Source organism: Rattus norvegicus, chromosome 3 (genome assembly GCF_021556685.1).
Source record: "Rattus norvegicus strain SHRSP/BbbUtx chromosome 3, alternate assembly SHRSP_T2T, whole genome shotgun sequence".
Lineage (NCBI taxonomy): Eukaryota > Metazoa > Chordata > Mammalia > Rodentia > Muridae > Rattus > Rattus norvegicus.
Genome location: NC_141536.1, coordinates 155,376,927 through 155,397,227, shown reverse-complemented (window position 1 = coordinate 155,397,227; position 20,301 = coordinate 155,376,927). Strand labels below are relative to the sequence as shown.

At 48.5% G+C, this 20,301-nt stretch overlaps 1 protein-coding gene across 2 annotated transcripts in view; it reads right to left on the bottom strand.

Annotated features, from left to right (window-relative positions):
• Positions 1–20,301, bottom strand: part of Arfgef2 (ARF guanine nucleotide exchange factor 2) — an 86,342-nt gene that overhangs the window by 19,068 nt on the left and 46,973 nt on the right. For both annotated transcript variants that reach the window (NM_181083.3, NM_001430231.1), the window contains 17 exon segments: positions 439–574; positions 3,490–3,619; positions 3,766–3,896; positions 5,876–6,036; positions 6,874–7,046; positions 8,308–8,459; positions 10,074–10,243; positions 10,342–10,382; positions 10,523–10,622; positions 11,848–11,995; positions 12,817–12,975; positions 13,944–14,072; positions 15,698–15,849; positions 16,808–16,979; positions 17,080–17,164; positions 19,159–19,364; positions 19,819–19,930. In NM_181083.3, the coding sequence (NP_851597.2) occupies positions 439–574; positions 3,490–3,619; positions 3,766–3,896; positions 5,876–6,036; positions 6,874–7,046; positions 8,308–8,459; positions 10,074–10,243; positions 10,342–10,382; positions 10,523–10,622; positions 11,848–11,995; positions 12,817–12,975; positions 13,944–14,072; positions 15,698–15,849; positions 16,808–16,979; positions 17,080–17,164; positions 19,159–19,364; positions 19,819–19,930 (2,357 nt within the window).

Sequence of the window (20,301 nt, the reverse complement as noted above, 5' to 3'; positions counted from 1 at the left end):
CACAACCACTCAAACAAAATGTCCACTGATGATGAAGCTGGTAATAGTAACTCCAAAGACCTTTAAAAAGAGTTTATTACAAAAAATTACAAACACTAAACTTGCAAGAAGGGAATTACAGGAACAGCACATGAACACACGGAGGGATGGAAGACATGGGCTGGGAGGAGAAAAGGGAGGGGGAAAGTGAAGTCTAGACATAAAATAAATTAATTAAAAAACCTTGAAAGCACAGAAGTGTCTCACTTTTTAAAACAAAAATGACAAAATCCATCTTTAAAATGTGCTTTATAAACCAACCTGGGAAGGAAGGGACTAGTGGATTAGATTGTATAGTGTCCCTTGGCACTGTATTTATACTTTGATAGACAGAAGCAGAGTCTCTCATAAAGACTCTGTAAAAGGAAATGCTGCCTCCTCCCCCCACTTAATGAATACCTTGCTTCACGCACCACTGCAGCTGTGCAAACACATCGGAGAGAAGCACTTCATGCAAAGCCTCGTAGAACTGGGTGAATACGTCACAAATAGCATACAGTGCGTGATTGCAGGTGGTCGTCATCCACTCTGATTTCTGAAAGGAAAAAAAGACGAATCTTCAAAACCAACATCTCTGGGGTAAGATGGCTACTCTTGTAAGGGAGTGTGAGCAAATGTTTACGAAGATGTCCACCACCATGACATTCATACTCTGAAAACTGCACATGTGTGTGATACCTGCACTGTAGACTCACAAGTGCTATAAACTGTCCCTTAAAATAAGCTGTGGAAATAAAGACAGCTGCATACAGGGCTAGAAAATGGCTGGGAGAGCACTTGCAGGCAATCACGAGAGCTGGAGTCTCAGATCCCACACCCTGTAACAAGCTTGTCATCCCAGGTTCCTGTCACCCATGTCTGTGACCTGTCACCCCGTCTGTGGGAAGGGCTGAAGGCGATATAGTACTTGGGCTTGCCAAGTCGAGAAAATGGGAGTCTCACATTCACCAGGAGGCCTGACTCAATGTAATAATGGAATATGAAAGAGGAGGTCACCCAACACCTTATCCTGGCCTATATGTGTGCACACACTCACTCACACTCACACACACACACTCACACACACATACACACTCACACACATATACACACACATTCACACATACACACATGCACATACACACATATACACAAACATTCACACACACATATACACACACATTCACACATACATTCACACACACACACATGCACATACACACAAACACATACACACATGCACACACACACACTTTTTTGAAAAATGACTGCATAAAAGGACCAGAGAAATATAAAAATTTTTCCACAGTCACAGAAAAGGGAAGTGTCACTAAACAGGGTTCTCAAAATAAATGCCAGAAGGAAACAAAACTGAAGACCTGGTAACTTAAGAGCTTAAGTAAAGACCAGCACAGGTGCTGGCCAACAGGGTCCAACCCCTGACCAAGAAGCCATTTGCAATTGACAGCTGCCAGGAAAGGGTAAATCTGCTTTCCTCAGTAGAGACACCGGGTCTGGGAGTTACTCAGTGCAGGCCAACATGGAGTAGACTCCCTGGCTTTTTTGGTGGACTTTGTGTTTTGTTTTGATTTTTTTGTTGTGTGTGTGTGTCTTTTTGGTCTTTTACTTGTTTGTTTTGATTGTGTGTGTGTGTGTGTGTGTGTGTGTGTGTGTGTGTGTATGTGTGTGTGTGTGTGTGTGTGTTTTAAGACAAAGAGAAAGAACAAAGTCAGGTATGCAGGGAGAATGTGGGAACAGTTAGAGGACATTGGTGGCGCACTTCCTTAATACCAGCATCTGTGAGGCAGAAGCAGGCAGAATTTCGAGTTTGAGGCTAGCCTGATCTATATATGGAGGACAGTCAGGGCTATTACACAGAAAAAAACCCTGTCTCAACAGGACCCTCCCCTATATGCCCGCCAACACACACACACACACACACACACACACACACACACACACACACACACACACACACACACAAAACCTAAATAAAAATATAAATACCAAAGAAAAAGCAACAGCTACAAAGTGACTTCCGGGCTCACCCAGGCTAGAAGACGAGATCCCGTATCAAACACACACACACAAATAAAAAACCAACCAAATCCAGCCATTCAACAAACAGAAGAGGAAGCAATTGGGAAAAGGCCAATGACACAGGACAAAAAGCCAGGCCACAATAGGAAGAGCATGGTGATCTGTGGTGGCAGGACGCACGTGACCTGGTCACCCAGGAAGCGCCTCTGCAGGTGCAGAGCACTGAAACTAAAGTCAAAGGGCCGGAGTGGTGTGGAGAGACAGGAGTCCCCATAGTCTGCGACAGACAAGCAAGGAGCTTGGTGTGCGGACATGAGTGCACAGGTAAGCCCACAGGCTTCCTGTCCTCAAGAAATGAGGACCCAAGTACAAGTGATTTTCCAGAAGTATCACCTCAGAGCTGAGGAGGTGGCCTACCTGGGGAAAGTTCTTGCCCAGCAAGCATGAGGACTGAATTCAACCTCTAGAATCTATGTGAAAAGCCAGTGCTGGGGGTTGGGTGTTGCAAAAACAAAACCCTGGAGCTGGATTACACGTGTGTACCACATGCTTCCTGCATGCTAGCCAAGCATTTCTCTGAAATGACTATTTATCTATTTTATGATGAAGAAAAATCTACTCTAACATTAAAGAACAGGACACATGGCTTAGGTAGAACACAACACAGTGGGAGTTTCAGTTTCTGTGTGGTAGAGGTGTGAACTCTGTGTATCCAGAATAGTTCATCTAGTGCATGTTATTTTTATGCTGGTGAGAGGGGAAACGGTGCTCCTGAAATAGTACTTTAATAAGGGCCAGTTAGGTGGTGCTGGCACACGCCTGCAATCTCAGCACTCAGGAGGCAGTGGGACGTGGGCATCTATGAGTCTGAGGCCAGCCTGGTCTACAAATTAAGTTCCAGGTCAGCCAGGGCTACACAGAAAAACTCTGTCTTAAAAAAAACAAAAAGAAAAGAAAAGAAAAAAGAGGAGGGGCTGTGCTTGTCTTGTCCATGTGTCTCTGCTGTCGCTATCACTCTGGCATGTGTCCTTAGGGGCAGAGAGTGTGAAACACAGAAGAGGAGCAGCCATGAGCCTGCAGGGCTGGCAGGCAGTGTTCAGGGCCAGGCAGGCAAACCATGAGGTACTTCCTCTCCCTTTTCCCATAAAGGAATCTCCCCAAACTAGCTGACACAGGTCTAAGGACAGTGCTTCTGTTCACATATAGAACTTCTATACGATTACAAAAACACCTAAAGTGGTTATGTGTTTCAAACTCCTGCTATTTGGCAACCCTAGGAAGGAGGCCAGCCAGGCCTTGAGTCCACAACATCCACTCATAGCCAGGCCTTGAGTCCATGACACCCACTCATAGGCCATATGCACATGACATCCACTTATAGGCCATATGCACATGACATCCTCTCATAGCCATGCTGTAATTATCACCAACCTCCGACTGTTGCTCAGGGAGTTTCATGTTGTCAAAAATCCGAAACACAATTCTGAATAGGTCCTGCCACCAGTGCTTTGCAAAGGTGTGGCCATAGCTCTTCATGATCTCGAACATGACTGTCAGTCCCCTGGAGGAAAAGTAAGGAGAGCAAGTGAGGAAGAAAACACCAAACTGAGACGGAGGCAAAGGGGGGTGAGGGGGACGTGTGAGCCTGGGGGTGGGGCAAGAAGTAACTCATTTTAGTACCCATGTCCAGCTCCCTGGGGACGTTACCTTGTGCGCACATCTAACTTGCACCTGTTAATGATGCAGGAGAGCTCAAAGAGGATGGGGAACCAGCCTCTGACCCACACCCTGTCACCAGGAGCCACATTCATGTCATCGCTTGTGTACTCCTGCAGTACCTGAAACAAAAGCCATGTGTCACATGTAGCCTGAGCAGGCAGGAGGACCCGAAAGGCAGTCTCTCTTCAGCAGTACAGAAGGGGAAATCCCGGAGACTGAGAGAGACACCCCCTGCCCACTGAAGGTGTGATCCCCATGGCCCTATGGAGCAGAGTGAGCCAGCTCACAAGAGCCTGGGGCAGAGTATTATATTAAGAAACATGCTGGTGACCAAAGGCTGCTAACCAAGCACTCAGAACTCCTTGTTTCCAGAAATGACTGCGGGACACCACTCAGTAGCAGCAGCTACTAGTCACTGAGTGCTACTAGTCACTGAGTGCTTGCTATGGCCCACTTGACTGACAAGCTGCCTGGGCACAGGCACTGACACCCAATGGTTGCCCATTATGTAGCTGGGCCAGGGAGGCTCTCCACGGCCTGGTGCAAGGCTCCACTTCAAGTAGATGTCTGCAAACACTGCTGAAGTGGTGCTGGAGTCTCCTCACTGACTCTGGTTACGAACAGGAGGCACTCTCTCTGCACTCCAGTGAAGGATGGAGGTACTCATCTGCCCTCCCCTGGGAAGCAGGTCTGTCTGTGGTGCCAATGGAACCCAGAGCACTGTGCTTGCTACACACATGCTCTACCAAGGGATTCTGAACTCTGCTTTCTCAGCTGTGTCATATGGATGGCAATGTCTGGTTTTAAAACAGAAAGATTGCTGTGAGGAGTAAGACAGGAAATGCCTTACAGATCTAAGTGCCCATGCAATACAGAATCTCGAAGTCACCACATCCCAAAGAGCTGTTACAGGGCCAGCCACCTCACCAGACACTCTTCTCAAGCCTATGAAGAATACTCAATGCCTGTCTAGACCACTGTAGCTAACTGGCTGCATTCCCAACATTCAGTGCTTTAGAACCATCCCTTAACGGTTTACAAGTCTCACCCAGAAAGATGAGACATATAAGAAAAACCCAAACACCTTCAGAAGCAGACGGGTGTCTTCTTCCTTCCTTTCTCTTTTCTTTTTTCCTTTTGTAGAGGGTGGGTGGAGGGTGGGCTCTGTGCATGCGAAGCTCTGTCCACAAAGCTCCATGGCCAGCCCACAGATGCAATTTGGAACGGTGACTTCTTGGTGTGTCACAGTGGCAACATACTATTTCTTTCTTTCTTTTTTTTTTTTAACAATGAAATAGATCTTTTTTTTTAATGTTTATTTATTTTATGTATGTGAGTACACTGTCACTGTCTTCAGACACACCAGAAGAGGGCATCAGATCCCATTACAGATGGTTGTGAGCCACCATGTGGTTGCTGGGAATTGAACTCAGGACCTCTCGAAGAGCAGTCAGTGCTCTTAACTGCTGAGCCATCTCTCCAGCCCAACATACTATTTCTTAAAATGGAGACTTTTTTCCTTTTTAAAGAAAAGGTCTCATTTATATAACTCTGGCTGTCCTGGAACTCACTCTGTAGAGCAGGCAGACCTCGAACTCTCAGAGATCCACCTGCCCCTGCCTGAGTGCTGAGTGTGCACCTCCACTCCTGGTTCCTGTGCACATGAGCATGAGCGAGCTTGCAGAGGCAGCTGTCTGAGCCCTGGAGCTGGAGACAGCAGCTGAGAGCTATAAAATGTGGGCGGTGCTGGGACCAAACTCAGGTCCTCTGAAAGGCACAAACATTCTTCACCACCAAGGACTGACCGACTGTTTCCTTACTCTCATAAGGAACATCTAGCTTCTTGACCTTTCTGTCTAAACACAACAGCTAGGATACTGTCACCTTTTAGGAGGACAGTCTGTGGAAAAAAGCTCACTATGAACAACTGCCAGGTATAATGGTAAATACCTGGAATCCCAGTACTCAGCAGACTGAGGCAGGAGAATTGCCTTAAGTTTGAGGCACACGCACCCAGTGCCAGTGGGAAGAGTTTTGTCAGTAGTTTTGACCCCATGACTTTCTGGCCTACCCACTGAAGCAAAGATGGGAAACACACCCGTGGCCTCTCTGAGACGTATTTCCCACAGAAGCGGATGAGCCGGATGGCCTCCATACTGGTGTCCGGGAAAGCTGCGTTGCAGGCAAACTCAGACAAGCACTTCACAGCGTCCTGGAAGGAGTCGATGGCCGCAGGGAAGTGGTGCTGGAAGATGGTTGCTAAGGAGGCAAAAGTCAGCAAGGTTTAGAAATGGAGGTTAGGGACAACTGCCTTCATGAATCCAATCACATCACGGCTGCTGGAGAACGCTTCTCACAGCTGACATCTTCCTTCGATAAAATGGAGGAAAGAAAATCTCAGTACTTCTGTTTACAATGTCCACGAACACAACTATGGAATGTTTAACATCTGCTCCCAGGAGGAATAGAAGCTTCCTATGAGCCTGTCGTTCTCATCAACCAGGGGCCAAGAGCCTGTCTGTGTTCTTGATGCCTTGTTAACAGGCAGTTAAGACATCAGCACTAAACCAACAGCCAATAGCACCGCAGCTCCTGCCTGCAGCAAGCTTGTCTTTCCCTACAAGACACATCAATATGTACTCCGGCCTCATCGTCGTGCTCGGGACATTTTCAAAGTGAAATCACAACAGAAAGTGTGAAAAGGTGAACACTGTGGCACATAGCAGACTGCAGAAAGGACCCCTATATATCGTGATGGGAAGCCACGTTGGTCTACCTCAGTTCAGTGTATCTTGGTGACTTGGGTTTCTGCTGGTCTACATACTCCTGTGTTCTCAAAAGACCACAAAAGCAGAGGACGGTGGTGGGGTTGGGTCTACCTTTCGTGAGCTGGCATGAGACTTCAAAGGACGGAGAGCTGACTGTATTCCACTCACTGGACTGCTGTAAAGATGAACACGTGCCAAGTGCTTTCAACCCCGCCCATCACAGCAGAACTTGAGCCAGGGAGTCCCCACAATAGTAAGCTAGACAAGTAAGAAGAGGCCCCAGCTGGACTTCAAGTGGGATGTCAGACAGGGGGACTGAGACACTTACAGACAATGTGGCCGGTGGTCTGGAAGGCCAGCTCCACAATGTTCCCATCGTGGTCAGAGGCGGCCTGGTGGAACACAGCAAAGATGTTCTTCCAGCCTGAGCGGATGTTGGCTGCCTGGGAGCTCACCATCTGGGCAATGCAGCGGATGACCATGTCCCGGATGGTTGGGGACCTGGTGAGAGGTGGGAGGGTGGGAAGATAGAGACGCTCCGCCCCTCAGCACATTAGAAACCTAAGTTTAAAAGCACATCTTAGTGCATACTCGGTTAGCTCAGCTCTCACCCTATCCCACTCTGGAACCAGAATGACCACCCTGCAACCATAAGGTCAAGAGAAAACACTACTCCATGTCAAGCAGAACCACAGAATGGAGGGATCTGCGTTTATAAGGATTTAGGCTGTGGAGCCAGAGTTGGGGCTGGCTATCTCTGACTTTTTTTTTAAAGATGTATTTATTTTATGTATGTACAATACACTGTTGCTGTCTTCAGACACCCCAGAAGAGGGCATCAGATCCCATTACAGATGGTTGTGAGCCACCATGTGGCTGCTGGGATTTGAACTCGGGACCTCTGGAAGAGCAGTCGGTGCTCTTAACCACTGAGCCATTTTTCCATGCCCCATCTCTGACTTCTTGCTCAACAACAATACACTGCCTGTGGCTGAAGTCACTCTGTTAGCTTTTCTGCCCTGCCCTCATTTTAGTCAGAGAGTCGCCATGCTACCAAATCTCTGAGGCAAGGCATATGTTCATGCTAAGCACACGACAAGGACTGGAGATGCAGTATTTTAAATTTAATTATATGTGGTGAGAAGGTAAACGGCTCAATCCCTGCGAAGCAGCAAGGTTAGACACGCACTGCCTGAATGCCTGTGACAACTCGCACACACGCCTGCAAAGCTAGGAAGCCACACAGTCCTGGGAAACTGTTCTCTCACAAGTGGGGAGAGCAGGCTGCACAGGCCGGTGTTCACTGGCCACACCGAAGCCCTTCCGAGAAAGAGAAAGCCCCCAAAGAGGCGACTTGCAGCAAAGAATGGTTGACGTCCTACATTCAAAACCTCACAAAACACGATTCCTGGCTGTTTTCTTCACAGAATTTTCAAATTTCTTGGAGATGTGTGCACGCACGTGTGTGTGTGTGTGTGTGTGTGTGTGTGTGTGTGTGTGTGTGTGTGTGTGTGTGTGTATCTCTGTGTGTGTTTGTGTCTGTGGGGGAGATACACGCTGGGGATTGATCCAGGACTGCAGACATTCTAAGCAGGTTCTAAGATAATCCCAATTCCTTCAACTGTATTGATAAAAGGAGTTTTATCCATTTACTTAACACCACCACCAAGAAGACAGAGAGAGTGCATCATAGAGTTAATGGTGAGGGACTTTGGACACCGACAGGGAATGAGACCCAGGTCTTCACAATGGTGTGCACTACCTGTTTTTCTTCATAATATGCTCAAACGGCCTCAGAAAATCCTTCTGAAATCGGAAGTTGGCTAATTCTCCCTTCTCCAAAAACTTCATGGAGAGTTGCCGCAGCGAGTCAACAGCAAAGATGGCCACATCCTCATTGGGGTTACAGCCGACCTGGCAGAATAGGAAGTAAAAAGTAGGTTCAGCAGAAGAGCAAAGTCAGGCAGCTCCCTGAGATCTCTGCGGAAGGCACATCTAGAGAGAGAAAATGCTAATCTTGGCTGAGACCTGTGCAGTGTTGTGCAGGTGTCACAACAAAAGGCCAGCATGCCTCCTGCCTCCTCCTCTTGGTGGGATGGCAGGTGTGTGTCGCAGGCCAGCATGTGCTTGCTCTTCCTTTCCCTTTAGATGTTTGTTACTTTGGGTACGTGTGTGTATAAGCACTCATGTGTATAGGGTTGTGTGCAGTGCATGTGCAGGGGAGATGTTGCAGTTGGGTGTGTTCCTCTGTTGCTGTTCACCATACTGTCTGAGCCAAGGTTGCTCACTAGTCCTGAGCCCACTGATTGGTTAGAAGGGCTGGCCAGTGAGCTCTAAGGAGCTTGTCTCTGCCACTATCTGGGGTTACAGATATGCACTGCCTAATTCAGTCTCTATGTGGGCTCTCAGGATCAAACACGGGTGTCCATGCCTGCACAGCAGGTACTCAAGACTGAGTCACGGCTCCAGCCCTCTGAACAGAATGAAACCTTGAGTAGAGAAGTACTGGCCTACGGCAGCAGCTAGATGTTTTAGAATGGCTATCCCTGATGTGTTCGGGCTTGTCTCTGACCTATAAACAAGTGACAAGTTTTCCAATAAGATTTTGGAAGAAGAGTAGCAATGGAGTCTGTGTGTAAGAAATTCTGATGTTGAACAGTGTGTGAGCACGGCTGCACTGTGGGTCATAGGAGGGGTCATAGGGCTCCCCAAGCCGACAAGCACCAGCAGGTTTGTCCAGCCACAACAGTGACATTTGCAGTGTTAGTCTTTCCTTAAAACAGAGTTGCATGGTGGTGCATGGCCTTAATCCCAGCACTTGGGAGACAGAAGTAGAAGGATCTTCTGTGAGTTTGAAGTCAACCTCATCTACATAATGAGATCCAGGACAGGCAGAAACTGCCTCAAAGACCTTTAGAAAAAGAAAGATAAGAAAGAAAAGAAGAAAAGGGGAGGGGTCATGTATCCAGGCTGGCCTAGAACTTGCCCTACAGCCACTGATGACCATCAGTTCTACGGTGGGTTCAGGCCTACACCACCATGTCCTTTGTATGCAGTGTTGGGGACTGTACTCAGGACATGTGCATGGTAGGCAAGTACTAAGCTCTAGTCCCAGCAATGGGTAGGGGTTAGTGTAGTATTTATTTTATTTTTATTTATGTTATGTATATGAGTACACTATAGCTGTCTTCAGACATACCAGAAGAGGACATTGGACCCATTATAGATAGTTGTGAGCCACCATGTAGATGCTGGGGAATTGAACTCAGGATCTCTGGAAGAGCAGTTGGTGCTTTTAATCACTGAGCCATCCTCCAGCCACCACTAGACTTTTAATTCATTCTACACGACTCCTATAAAAATATACATACAACATTGCTCCTATCAAACTGTCTGTGATTTCACAGGGAAAAATGATTGGATGACAAACCCCCATATGGGGCCAACCCCTTCCATTTTATCATCATGAACTTAGCACCTGCGTTCCCCCAGCTGTCGCTAAAGTGGTCTCAAGATGCAGATGGTTACCTTATTGAAGTGATCTCCAATGACATGCCATATCCGAGACCACTGCAGCCGGATCCGGTTCATGTTGTAGTATGATATCTCCACGATCTTCTGCAGGCTGAACATGCGGGGATGGTGGGGAGAAGCCAGCTCATCCATGGACACAGCACACAGCCAGCGGACAAAGTCAACTACACAACAGAGACGGCAACAGATGGCAGCCCTGTTAGTGATGTCACACAATTCCAATGGGAGGCAGATGCTTTGGTACAAAAGTCAAGATACTTACCTATTGCATTTCCATCCAGTCTGGTAGAGCCGGTAAAAATTCTAGGGGGAAATTGAAATTTCTCAGAAAAGGCAGAGAGGAAACATGAACAGTTACATAGATTAGAAATCACCACACCCAGAAGCCAACAAGTGATGTCAGGCACAATCGATGGAGCATCACTGGAGAACAAAATCATCACCTGTCAACTGCAACAACCACACTCTGTGAGCTGGTTTCACCAACGGACTCCTGGAAGCTGGCCATCTGTCTTTTATCCACACCACCACTCACCAAATTACCTAGAACATAACACACAAAATCAGCAGGGCTCCAGGCATCACCAAGTATTTAGAACAAAGTACCCAGGCTGAGCACAGAGATGCACTCAGGAGGCAGAGGCATAAGGATCAGAAGTTCAAGGCCAGCCTCTGCTACACGGTAAGTCTGAGTCTACCACACAGACCATACAAGGGCCCTTTGCCTCAGGCAAATACAAAGGGCATGAATGAGAATCCCTAAGCAAGTAAAACAGAACCAGGAACAGACACAGCTCCACTGTGGACAGAGTAACAAGCTCGCACTCTGGAATTAATAGAGACCCTTACAGACCCTCTTGCTTGTAGGCAATCTCCTAGTGCTTAGGAAAGAAACTGGGAGGAAGTGAGTAGCAAGGGCTCCTAGAATAAGGTGGCTCCTCTGCTGGACACCGGTAGGCTGTGCAGGGTTTCACTGTGGTTATCCTCCAGGGCACACAATAAGCAGGTGTTGTCACTGCGTGTCCCCAGAACTTGAACAGCACTGGCTGAACTGGCTGCTCCACTGTACTTGCACCCAGCAGCCTAGGCTACCTCCCTGTCCTGTGACTGTCAGGTCACTTTTCCCCAGGCTTCAGTTTTCTTTTTTTTTTTTTTTTTTTTTTTGGTTCTTTTTTTCGGAGCTGGGGACCGAACCCAGGGCCTTGCGCTTCCTAGGTAAGCACTCTAACCACTGAGCTAAATCCCCAGCCCCCAGTTTTCTTACTTTATAGAATGGGCAGGTGGCCGTCCTCATCTCATTGGATCACTCTGAGAATGAGATGAGCTAAAACACATGAACTGTGTGCTCGGAACGTGGCTGGCACACTTGCTCGCTTTAGTGACTACATTACCATTACATCATGGACCAGAGTCCTTCAACTCACAGCAGAGATGGAGCAACTATGTACCCTGAGATCACACATGAAATGTGGAGACATCCAACCTTCCCAGAGTAGAGACACAGGGAGGACAGTGAAACCCCTACTGCAGGGGGCCTCAGCATGGCCCGGGGGGAGAAGGAACAGGAAGCACCAGGCTGCTGCGGGGAGACAGACGCTTTTACTCAGTCACAAGAAGGCAGCTGAAGCAGCAGCCCATGAATTCACACATGCTATCAGCTGCACTAGAAGGAAGAGGACACTGCACAGGACAGTCCTGATGTGACAAGAAGGGCTTCATCACTGTTAACTTGTGATTCTGTGCTGGCCAGTTGGGGCTGGTGTCTTACCGAGGCCAAGACCCATGAATTCTTCTCCTGCCAGACTGTGGCCCTTCAGGCTCCCTTCTCTTTCCCGCCCAGAGCCAGAGAGGTAGCGAGTCTTCACTCCAGTTCCTATGAGCTGAGCGAGCTCCAGCTGGCTGATGCACTTCAAGATCTGCGAAAGAGAGGGTGTCAGAAGTAAGGCCTTGCTTCACAGCCAGGAAGGACTTCAGTCTTCTGTAGTCAGTTTTCTGGAGCATGCAGACTTTTACACTAAGAATAAAATGAGTCAGGCAGTGGTGGTGCATGCCTTTAATTCAGCACTCAGGAGGCAGAGGCAGGGGGATTTCTGAGTTTGAGGACAGCCTGGTCTAAAGAGTTCCGGGATAGCTAGGGCTACACAGAGAAACAAACGAAGGTGAATGGTAAACAGGAGAACTGGTCAGCTGGGTCCACACATATAGAACTGCATGTGTATTTGCAAACTTCACTGAGTGTTCAACAAAGAAAGTCCTGACTGGAGCAGAGCTCTATTTCCACGCCACTCAAGCTGGTGCTCAGACTTAGTTCCTGCTCCCCAGCTCTTCCTCAGACTCTGCACACAGCCTCCCTGGCTTCCACACTTCCATTACCGTGCCGTCTCTCTTGGCCTGGGGTCTATGCATTTCTCTTCTTTATGTCTGGCATGCTATCCCTCCACACCCTTAATTCCTTTAGCTGTGACCAGATGTGTGCCCATACCATGACAACTTTCTTAAAACCTCCCTGGGTACGCTGCCCAGCCCACTCCGAGATGTGCTCATTGCTGTCTGACATTGGGCCATGTTGTTTACTGATTTGTTCTCTGCCATCAGTGTAGGGCGTGAACTCTGTCTTCATGGGCATCTTTCAGATTAAGGAGGTAAAGGAAGGCTAACCCTAATCAACCGTAGAAGTGAGCAGGAGAAAAGGAATCAGAGCCCTAGAGTCATCTGGAGCAAAGGCAGAGACGCATACCTCATGCCAGGAGTTGCCAAGGTAGTTGCCATCGGTGTGAGCCACAGTGATGAGTGTCTTTATGGTGTCAATGTTTTTCTGCTTCATTTCTGTGATGCTGGAGCTGGCTGTCAGCAGGGAAAAGCGAGCAAGGGCCTGAACATAGGCATCTCGTTCCAGCTGAAAGAGAAGCCCAAGGAGCGCTGTGACTCCACCCACAGTGTGGCCACTTATATGATGGGCTGGTGCACCAAGCTTCTCTGCTATTTCCATTGCCCACAGTAGGCTTTTGGTGCACCAGGATCCAGCCATCCCACCAGTGGACCACTTGAGGCTCACTGTGCACAACCACACCTAAGAACTAGCTCTCTGCAGTGACCTCCACCATCACCGTCACTCTCTCCCGTGTTGTAATGTCTCTGATGGATGCCAAGACTATGGACTAAAGCACTAACATTTACAGCAATCCTGACTCTGAGTTTAGAGGGCCAACACCATCAGGCTGGAGACATACCAGAGTGGACTTTGAAACCCTGGCTTCCAGCTTCAGAACCTTCAGAACTATCAAAAGAAAGACAGATGGGGCAGAAGACTAAGATTTTCTGAACAAACTAATGGGCAGATTCCCACTGACCTTGAAGCAAGGAGGAGGACAGACACCAACCTTGTGACTGCAAAACAGCTCAAAGAGTGCATTGATATGTATGGTGCTCAGGACGTGAACATGCCTATAGAAACCTCAGTGCTGCGGATAACCAGCTGCTTTCCCAGAGCAGGGTGGGGGACAGGGAAATCACAGAAACAATGCAATACAAGGCCACTGTGGAAATGCTGAGGAGGAAACAGAGGGCTTCCAGCCAGCTGATCACACCACACACTTTTGTAGGGAGCTACGGCCTCAGCCAGACACATAAGCATCAGGGCAGGTCAATGTGACAGGTGGACAAAGAGGCTCCTTTGTCATTGCTAGTCAAGTTTTAATCTGGACCCCAGTATTCTCCCCATTGTAGCCATTGTTAGCACAAAGCCATGGGTTGTTTCTCGGTGGGAATGAATAAGTTGTTTGCCAAAACGCTTGGTCAACTGGAAATTCCTGGTAGTTTCAAAGCTTTAACAATCTAAAGATGCACATGTTCACTTCCACCTACCTGCATTCCAAAGATGCAGGCAATGCGGACTGCACACCTGATGCCTTCCAAGCACAGGGAGGCCACCTCCGTGTCGTCACAGTTCTGTAGGCCGATGCTATAGGCTGCCAGCAGTGGCGTCCACACCAGCTGCCGAGGAAGCAAGTTTCAGTGACACTCAGAGTTTGAGCATGGCAAGAACAACCAGAGCACACCGTGTCCATTACAGCCAAGATGCCATGCCCAGTGCAGCCTGACCTCCATCTATTCCATTCACAATATAAAACAGCTCCTATCAACTATGACCACTATAAATGTACTCTTTACTAACTGGGCTGTTAACATTTGCACCTATAGCACACATCGCTAGTAACTCAAAGATGCTCTTTCCCTGCTGAATGTACATAGGGATTGAGAAGTGGGTTTGTTTGTTTGTTCTTAAGATTTATTTTCTGCAGGTGAGCATTTTGTTTACATGTATGTCTGTGTCCTGTTAGTGCCTGGTGACCACTGAGGTAGAAGACAGTATCACATTCCCCTGAAACAGGAGCTGTAGACGGCTGCTAGGAACAGACCCTGGCCCTCTGCAAGAGCAGTCAGTGCACTTAGGGGCTGAGCACCTCACCGGTGCCGTAGAATCAGTTCTCTACACAGCCAGAGACAATCAGACACTGGCAGGCAGACTAAGCATGTGAGTGAGCTGCCTTTAACCACAGTAAAACAAAGTGGGTCTCTGTGAGTCAGAGGCCAGCCTGGTCTACTTAACAGTTGCAGGCCAGTCAAGGTCACACCCGTGAGGCTCCGGTCTCAAAAAACAAAACAAACAAATAAACAAACAAAACACAAAAGGAAATGCAAACAGAGAGAAAGGATGTTGGAGAATAGCTGGCTCAGTGTGTAAAGACTTGTCTGTCATGCCAGACAACACAAAATCAGTCCAGGGAACTCCCATGGTGGAAGCAGAACTGACTCCAGCATGGTGAGCTCTGACCTCCCTCTACAGGCAGGCTGGGGCAAACACAATCACACATACTGGGGTTTAAAAGATACATTACTTATTGTGAGAGAGAGAGAGAGAGAGAGAGAGAGAGAGAGAGAGAGAGAGAGAGAGTGTGAGTGTGTGTGTGTGTGTGTGTGTGTGCGCGTGCGCGTGCACACGCATGCATGCATGCCGCCTGCCTGTGATTTCTAAACATTTAAAAATGTTTAGACTATGTCTTTTCTTGCACTTCATCTTACCTTGAAGCCAATAAGGTGAGATGTCACCCTAAAACCGGCCTTGCAGGGCTGGGAGAGGGACCAGTGAGTAAGGGCACTTCCTCCAAGCCTGAGGCCTTATCAGACCCGGGGCCCACAGGTAAGGGAAGAGCACTCATTCCTATAGGCTGCCACCTCACCCCTACACATCACACTGTATGCCCATAACAGTCATTCTAAAAACTAACCAGCCTCTCAGAGTGCCATTCCCTGAACAATTATTAACTCATTCACCCCCCATCAAACCATCAAAGCGGCTCCATCCTCATCCCCGCTGACAGAAAATGAACAGAGGAGAGAGAACTACCCAACCAAGGTCACATGGTGACACAGTAGCAAAGTCAAGATTGAAACCCAGGCAGCAGGCCAGCAGAGGCCATGACGGAGCTGGCACCTGCAGAAGAAGCCAGTCCCTGGTCTTTCCTCTCCAATCTCTCCCACTGAGATCCGCCATCCACTCTATAGCAGGTCAGCTGCAGAGTCAGGCTTGGCCCCACGCTAACTTCTAGGACACTCACTTTGAACATTGGCCGGACATGGTCCAAGTGTGTGGCGCTGGTAAACGGGGCTTTGGCGTGGCTCACGGCCTCCATCAGAGCTTTGGCTGTCTTAGCCATCTGCTCCATCTCCACATTGTACAGCAGCCGCCTCTGCTTCTCACTGGCTACATCTGCAAGGGAGTGAGACGCAGTGTCTGCCCTGTGCAGGACTGCCGGAAAAGCCTAGGTACTCACAGAGCTCCCTACTAGCCTGTGACCTGTTACAATATTACCATTTGCAGATGGAGATGATGAGGCAGAAAGGTTAGGAGGGCCTCCTTACCCAGGGCGGTGTATGGTGGAGTGTTGTAAGTAACAGCTTGGGCTTAGCCCAAGGAGGGTCTTTAGATCCTGTGCTCGGCACTGTGCCTGAGCTTCTCAGGGACTGACTGGCAGCACCACAGGGGCTCACTAAGAGACCTGGCCACAACTGACACAATCATCCTGAGCTAAAGTTTGGGGGAAGACAGTTTTGGGAAGGACAGTTTAGCTCTTAGATTACATATTTTAAATTCTTTCTTGTTCTTAATTACAAATCCAGCAAGCATCACATTATGAAGGAATCATATAATCATAATTAATTTAATTGCATCTAGATAATAATTAAGTTCAGGTATCTAGATATGCACATTAAATTTACCACCAGCAGCATACTTAATGATACTTTCTGATATACCCAATAGGCAGAGGTGAGCCCCACCCCCAGACAAAGACCTACAAGCAACTGAGGACTGCTCTGGAGAGAACTAGTCTCCCCAGGGCTGAGGGGTCTCCCCAGGGCTGAGGGGTCTCCCCAGGACTGAGGGGTCTCCCCAGGGCGGAGGGGTCTCCCCAGGGCTGAGAGGTCAGCTCTGAATCCATACTTACAAGCAACACTAAATGGCCTCAGCAGGCGTGTTTATACATCTGTGTGTTTTTATCTCTGTGTGCATGTAACAATAGCAATTTAAAGGTAAAGAGGCCATGAATCTAAGAGGGACTGAGGGGAGGCACTGGAGGGATATAGGGGAAAGGGAAGGAGAGATGATGTCATTGTATTTTAATGGAAGGCGTTGGTGCTGACGGCAGGTGTGCAGCAGGCAGCCTTACTCTGCTTGGTGGATTTCGTTGCCATTGTGTGCTCCTTGGTCTCCTTCATCGCAATCTTCTTGCCTTCTATCTCTTCGTAGATGCTGGACAGGTACTCCTCAGGTAGGTCTTTACTATCGTTGATGCCCCGGTTCATTTTAATATACTGTTCCTTTGTCATTTTATTCTTTACCTGAAATTAATAAAAAAGAACATTTTTAAATACTGAAATGCCTGACAAATTGAGCCACAGCTGCAGCTACAGTGTATGAATCAATCGTGGGGCATTGTACCTGAGGGCTATGCAGGTCTGTAGTTAGCATAATGATGGAGTAGGCCAGGACGTACGCCGTGTCAGCACTAGCAAACAGGGTTTGCCTGGAAGGGAAGAGCCCAGATAAGAGACACAGTACAGAGAGTGGCCCGGGTGGGGGCAGCACGAGTGGGGACACGGGCCTCTGAGGGCAGGCCTGCTGCTGTATCATATGATGGAGTCAGGGAAGGGACTTCTGAACAAGAGCTAACAGCCCAGCCACAAAGGGAGCTAACTTGGCCCGTGCATCAGAGCTTCTCTGGGTCGAGTGGCTTCAAGCAATTTTTTAAAAGGACTTAAGGAGCATCCTGGGCCAAGGGTACAGGCAAATGAGCACAGGATGCCAAGAGACGCTCTCAAAGGTACCACGACAGCTATGAATCATTCTGGGATGTACAACTCCTTACCCTTTCCACATAAATTCTTTTTCAGTTATTGGTTATTTACTGTTTCTATTACCCACTGTGGTACTGAACAGAAATACAAAGCAAAATATTTATAGTGTTTGAAAGCATAGGCTTTACAACATTTTGTTCTAGGTAAGTAGACACTAAGCCACATTATGTGTAAACCGAAGCTGGAAACTCATCTGTACAAACTGCCTCACCAGGAAAAAGAAACCAGGAAACACAGCAAAAGGGGAGCTGATCGGGTCTGGATCGTCGACTGACTAGGGCACTGGAGTAGGGTCCCGGGTCCATGGAGGGCACACCTGAGGTGAGCAACACACCATCGCCTCTCCTTATCAAGCTGCCACATCAGTTAGGTTCCAATGACCAGAGGCTGTCTCTGCCACACACTGGCAGGGCGGGGACTGATTAACCTGACTATGGAACTGACCTGGGACGGAACTGTCACCAACTGTTCCCTGAGCGGTCCCCAGCATGCTCAGGGCATTCACTCACAGCTGCTTGTGCAGAGGGAGGCCATGACTCCTCAGACATCTTGCTTTGGCTACTTCTTGGTTGGCTGATTTCGAACTGAGGTGCTCAACCTTTCAGAGCCTGTTTCCTGCCTATAGCACAGCTCAGCACGATGAATGCACAGCAGGGTGCAAGCACACTTATCCCGGTCTTTTTAAGCTTGAGTCAGCACACTAAGCAAGAGGCCTCGACAGGCTTCACTGTACAAGCACATCAGTGGGTCTTGTTCTCATGCTCCCTCCCCCGTGAGGCCTGCCTCCCTCCAGCTGCTCCTCCCTCCTGTCAGTCCTCACTTCTGCCAGGTGTCCATACATTCCACATGCACTTTCCACTCCTCACCCCAGTTAGGGCCAATCTTCTCCATTTCCTGTAAAAACAGCAGCCGACTACTAAGCAACCAAGATTAGTGCTGTCGAGACAGCTCCACAGTCCCGGCATTTGCCTTGATGACCTGAGTTCAATTCCCAGACATCACTTAAGAGCGGAAGGACCAGAGTGGCTCCACAGTTGTCCTTTACCCTCCACCCCTGAGCTGCACTCACACACCCTCCACATCATCAGAGACAAAATAAAATGTAAAGACCCAAGGTAAAGCCAAGGACCTGTTGGAAGGGTCATTAAGTTACACAGCCACTTCTGTAGTGTATACCAGCAAGGAGTGAAAGAAAGCCATGCATTCTGCTCCATGCTGGCTCCCAGTTAGCAAAGAAGTAGCCCTCTCATGTATAGTGCTCCATCCGTGCTAGAGGCAGAACCCAGGCCTCAGGCAACCAGGGCGAGCGCTCCAATCCTGCACTCCACAGCAGGCCTTGTTCTTGCTTGTTGTAAGACAAGGTAGCTCAGGCCTGCCTCTGCCTCTCACCTCTCTTGCTTCTACCTCTTCAGTGTCGGCATGCCCAGCCAGCCATGAGACCTTAGACAAGTTACTTAACCTCTCTGGTCCCCAACCTCCTTGTCAGTAGTACAGGGACACAAATAAGGTTGCTGCAAAGTCTCATGTGGGACACTGCTTAGCAGAGCCTGGCACATAGTGAACAGACATATTAATTTCTTAGCAGAATTGCAAGGACTAAACCCAAGCCTCAAGTCAAGATAAGTGTCCGCAAAAAGGAAGGAGCAGTTGTCACAGTGCTCACCCTTGGTTACACTCTATATATCGTGCAGCAAACTTCTCCATTAACCGGTCAATCTTCTGGGCTTCCCCAGGCAGGCGGAAACCCTCCAGGAATGTCCTCAGGGCCGAGACGAACTCTTTTTCACAGAAGTCCAGTTGGTCCACATAGGCATACATCACCTCCTTGTTAAACCTTGTGCTGTCTCCCAGAAACTCACCAACCTGGGTCTGAAACACGAATACACACCAGCATCTAGAAACTGTTAAATATGGCCTGCAGCAAAACACATTGATGGGGTGGATGAGGTTGACAGAGGCTGAAGTGCAAAGGCCCTAAGTGTCCACAGCAGCTGACTGCCAGAAGCAGGGAGGGTTTGTCCCTGCTTCCACACGCAGGACAGCCTGCTGGAGACAGGAAGAGGAGGAGAGAAATGAGGCTTATATATGGAGATGCACTAGACACACTCAGCTCTGAGCAGTCCCTGCACCACTTTGGACTCTGACACTGTCCCTCAAAGCTGAGCTGCTCTCACCAAGGGATTCTGTACAGGATCAAAGAGAGCAAGGCTGCAGGAGTCAGGGTGCAAGGCAGTTCACACTCAGGGCCAGGCAAGCAGGAGGTATAAACCAGTGAGATGCAACATCAGCCCACAGGCAGCTGCCATACCAGGCCCCGACTTACAGAATCCAGACGCTCTTCCTGGTGCAGAAATTGGGCAATATCTTCTACAGCTGCTCCTAGCATGCCTTGCTCTTGGAGAAACTGGATTCCCCGCTTGGGCTTCTTATTGAAGCTATACCAAGAGGAGACAGAACATAGGTGACTTACTTACAAATCTAGAGCAGAGAGAAAGCCAGCATCTGAGCAGACGGCTATAGAGCACCTTGAGCAAACTATCTAGCTAGCGGTAGGCCAAGCATCCCTAGCTTTCCCAAATCCCACCAAGTTGTTCCCACCTATTCATTATTTACTCACATGTGAGCACATGTGAGCAGGTATGGAGATCAGAGGACAACCTGCAGGATTTCATGCTCTAGACCCTTTAATCACCAAGGTTGGCAGCAAGCACTTTACCCACTGAGCCATCTCACCAGCCCTGTGCTGGCTCTTTTAGTTTTTTTGAGACAGGGTCTCACTTTGCAGCCTAGGCTGGCTTCAAATTCA